This window comes from Bidens hawaiensis, unplaced genomic scaffold, assembly GCF_021521415.1.
Source record: "Bidens hawaiensis isolate Kalapana, Puna unplaced genomic scaffold, B.hawaiensis_p1.1 tig00020553_1, whole genome shotgun sequence".
NCBI classification, from domain to species: Eukaryota; Viridiplantae; Streptophyta; class Magnoliopsida; order Asterales; family Asteraceae; genus Bidens; species Bidens hawaiensis.
The window spans coordinates 238497-242794 of NW_027493146.1; the positions used below are offsets into that span (position 1 = coordinate 238497).

The 4298-nt window shown below is 43.0% G+C and overlaps 1 protein-coding gene across 1 annotated transcript; it reads right to left on the reverse strand.

Moving 5' to 3' along the window:
• Nucleotides 1–829: 829 nt before the first annotated feature.
• Nucleotides 830–1336, reverse strand: LOC143561119 (uncharacterized). The gene has a single exon (XM_077049258.1). It carries the CDS (start codon nt 1334–1336, stop codon nt 830–832), a length of 507 nt encoding a protein of 168 aa, XP_076905373.1.
• Between the last annotated feature and the right edge of the window lie 2962 nt (nt 1337–4298).

Below are 4298 nucleotides of genomic sequence, written 5' to 3' on the forward strand. Positions count from 1 at the left end.
TTGTAAGGGTCTTCCCAAGTTGGGGCCAACTTTCCTGGGGCTCTTGGTCGGAATCCTCATTACTGCGGAAGACAAAGTCTCCCGCATCAAATGTGCATTTTCGGACCCCCGATTCATAATATTTCTGTAGTTGGCGTTTGTAGTTATGCTCGCGGAACGAGCCAATTCCCTCCTTTCTTCAAGGAGGTTGAGGTTCATCCGTAACTCTTTGTCGTTATCATCGATTATCAAGGTTCGTGTGGATGGGATCCCAATCTCAGCCGGGATCATGGCTTCGGTGCCACATGTTAAACTGAACAGCGTTTCAGAATTACTTGAATTCTTCTGGGTGCGGAAGGCTCAAAGTACATGGGGAAATTCGTCGACCCAGCCTGTTCGTTTAGTACCTAACCTCACTTTGATCCCTTCTTTGATTGTCTGGTTGGTTCGTTCGACCTGACTGTTGGCTTGCGGATGAGCTACAGATGTGAACATCTGAGTAACATGAAGCTCCTTCAACCATTCTTGTAACCTATTGTTCACAAATTGGGTCCTATTGTCACTCACAAGTTCTAGCAGAAGACAAATCGACAGATAATGAATTCCCAAAGGAAATTTTTAACACATGATGCCATAATGGATGCAACTGGCTTGGCTTCCACCCACTTGGTGATTAATAAATGGCCACGATTAAAAATTTGACGTGTATCGGGGCTTCGAAGAAAGGTCCCATGATGTCAATAGCCCATTTTTGGAACGGCCACGAGGAAGTTACTGGAACAAGCTCATTTTTCGGTCGCAATGTGTTGGGAGCATGACGTTGACAAGAATCACATTTCTTGATTTCCTGTTAAACATCCAAATGCATTCCCGGCCAGTAGTATCCGGCATTCATGAGTTTTTCTACGACCATTCTCGGGCCAGCGTGAAGGCCATAAATGCCTTCATGAACTTCTCTAATCAAATAATTCACATCTTCGGTGTCCACACACCTCAGTAGTGGGCCGAGGAAAGATCGTCTATACAAGATACCATCTTTCATTTGGTAGTTCAAGGCCTTGTGCCTCAACTTTCGGGCCACGGTCGTCTCTTCTGGCAGAGCTCCTGATGACAAGTAAGCCATGATTGGTGTCATCCAGGATTCTACGCCAGTCTGGATTACTAGAACTTGGTTATGCTGGATGGATGGGCGATCTAAGACTTCAACACGAATGTCCTTAGCAAAGTGCTCGAAGTTTGTTGAAGCCAATTTACCAAGGGCTTCCGCCGACTTGTTCTCACTTCTCTTGATATGGGTAACTTTGCATGAAGAGAATTGGAGGATCAAGTCTTTCGCTTGTGAGAAGTATGAAGCCATTACATCGTTTTTTGCTTCGTAAGTTCCATTAGTTTGCCTTCGATTAGCATGGAATCCACCCGCGCCTCTAGGTGTTTCTCCCCAAGTTTCTTAGCTATTCATAGGCCCGCCAGAAAAGCTTCGTACTCTGTCTCATTGTTAGTACTTTTAAAGTCTAACTTGATGGCGTAAGTAAACTCATGACCTTCGGGATTGACGAGCCTGAGGCCTGCGCCAGATCCCTCACTACTGGATGCTCCATCCGTGAACAATAACCAGACTTGTCCTTGTTCCGGAGGTACTTGGGGCTGTTGTTCGACTAAGCATTATTTTTCTTTGTGTTGCGGAACTTCAGTGACGAAGTCCGCCAATACTTGCCCTTTGATTGTTGGGCTGGGTTTGTTTTCAATTCCATGTTCACCCAGTTCAATTGCCCATTTTTCCAATCTCCCAGACAATTCCGGCTTGCTTAATACATTCTTGAGTTTGAATCCCGTTAACAAATTAATGGGGTGACCTTGGAAATACCTGCGAAGCCACCTGGCCGCGTAGACCAACGCCAGAATCAGTTTTTCGAGCATTGAGTACCTGGTTTCTGGGTCTGTCAACGTCCTACTGACGTAATGGATTGGTGTTTGTACATTCTTTTTGTCTGTCAGTAGCACGGCCCCGATGGCGATGTCAAATGCAGAAAGGTATGTTCTCCCGCATATGGTGCTGTTAGGGTAGGCAACTCCATTAAGCACTTTTTGACCTCCGGGAATGCTTGTTCAGCTTCCGCGGTCCACTTGAACTGTTCCTTCTTGAGACAATTTCTCAAAGTTGACACGAACGGGTAAGATTTAGCTGCATGGTTTGCTAAGAATCTGTTTAATGCAACCAATATTCCGTTGAGTGTATGTACTTCTTTAAGGGACGAAGGGGAAGGCATGCGGGCTACCGCCTGGACTTTATCCGGGTTGGCCTTAAAACCCGCGCTTGTAACAATCACTCCTAGAAATTTTCCCTCTTCCATCCAGAAGGAACACTTGGCTAGATTCAACTTCATGTAGATACTTCTCAAAGTTTTAAATGTTTCTTCTATGTCTCTCGACATTTGATCTTCCTCAATGATTTTAATCACAAGATCATCCATATATACTTCCAAGTTTCGACCAATCTGTTTCTTAAATGCTTCGGCCATCAATCGTTGATATGTAGCACCCACGTTTTTTAAACCAAAGGGCATCATTTTATAGCAAAATGTGCCTTGGTCTGTGCGACACGCTATCTTGTCTTCATCACCTACCGCCATGCGGATTTGATGGTAGCCCTTGTAGGCGTCTAGAAAGCATTTAAACTTGAATGGAGCTACGACATCAACTTTGAGGTTGATTTCCGGCAATGGATAACAATCCTTGGGACACGCCTTGTTCAGATCCTTGAAATCTATGCACATCCGCAATGTCCCATTGATTTTGGGGACAATGACTGGATTGGCGACTCAAGTCTGGTATTGGATTGGACAGATGATTCCAGCAAGTAAGAGGTCCTGAACTTGTTCGTTCATTGCTTTCGTTTGTTCTGGACCCATCTTATGCTTCTTATGTACTATTGGAGTAAACGCTGGGTTTACTCTCAACTTGTGTTCTGCAATCTTCAGTGGGACCCCACTCATGTCCGCGGGCTGCCATGCGAAGATGTCAACATTTTTCGTCAGCAACTGCTTTAAAAGTGTCCTCACTATCTCAGAGATAGCGGGTCCAATCGTGATAGTTTGATCAGGGAACTTTCCATTTAATACCCATTTATCGGGTTCAGTCCGCCAAACTTGCTTCGGAACTTTGCTGGGTTTCGAACTTTCTGTCGCGAAGCAGTGGGGATAAATGTGAATGATAACCACACCGGTGCGAGTCAGAACTCCCACTGCACCGTGTGCTGTAGAAGGATGGGCATTAAAGTCACCGATCGCTTCCCTACCCAGTATGATGTCATGTTTTGGTTATTAGTCGCAGCAGGTTGGACAATTGCAGATCAGGCTCCCATGATGCCATCGCTGGCTCTAGCATGAACGGTTTGTCTCGGTGGTGGAACGGCGTTGCCCATATCTATTCTAGGACTAGAGACGCTAACCTGGATGTCGGGTGAATCGCTCTCGCTATCTGTAGTCTCCTTAAGTCGCTCTTGAAACTCTCTCTCAGGCTCTTTTGATGTAATGAATAAAGGTGGGCCTTGAGAACGGGTATTATGCATAAACTAAAATAAAAAATAATTTAGATTTTTTTTTTTTTAAATGAACTAAAACTAAAGGCAAAAATAGCAAGTAAAAGCACCTAAAGGGAAAATAACAACTAAAAAAATAAAATAAACAAATAAACAGATCAGATAATCAACTCGGTTTAAACAAAGAACTTGCCAGTGTCCCCGACAACGGCGCCAAAAACTTAATATGTGAAAAACGTATATAATATTAAATACCAAGTTTTACCGAATTCACCTAAAAAGACACACAATCGGCAAGTGTACCGGTCGCAATGCAGTTAGAAAGTAAGAACGGCTATCGAACCCAGGACACTATGGGTAAATTCTAATTTTTAAACCTAAAAGATTACTAACCTAAACTTTCTTTTGATTTTTAGAATTTTTTTATATTAATTAAACTAATAAAACTTAACTAATTAAAATATAAACTAAAAATAAAACTTTATAAAAATTGGGTTTTACTAATATGCGAGAAACGACTACCTAGGTAATGGAATCCTACTAGTTAAACTTAATAGCTAACGAACTTGACTTGGTTGAAAAACAATATCTTAAAAAAAATATGACACTAAAGACCACTAAAATACGCTAGATCGTCTCCCGACCTCACCAACGACACCCTAGAACTCTAATGACATGTGAAGCTCAATTGTTAAAGGGTTGGATCACCTCCTAGTCTCACCTTACCTAATAATACTATGGTACCCCACAACCCAAATCACCTCCCGGTCTATTCGGGTAC

Bases quoted from the DNA above. Each gene is read 5' to 3' on its own strand.
- LOC143561119 (XM_077049258.1), bottom strand. From the start codon at position 1,336: ATGGCTTCATACTTCTCACAAGCGAAAGACTTGATCCTCCAATTCTCT.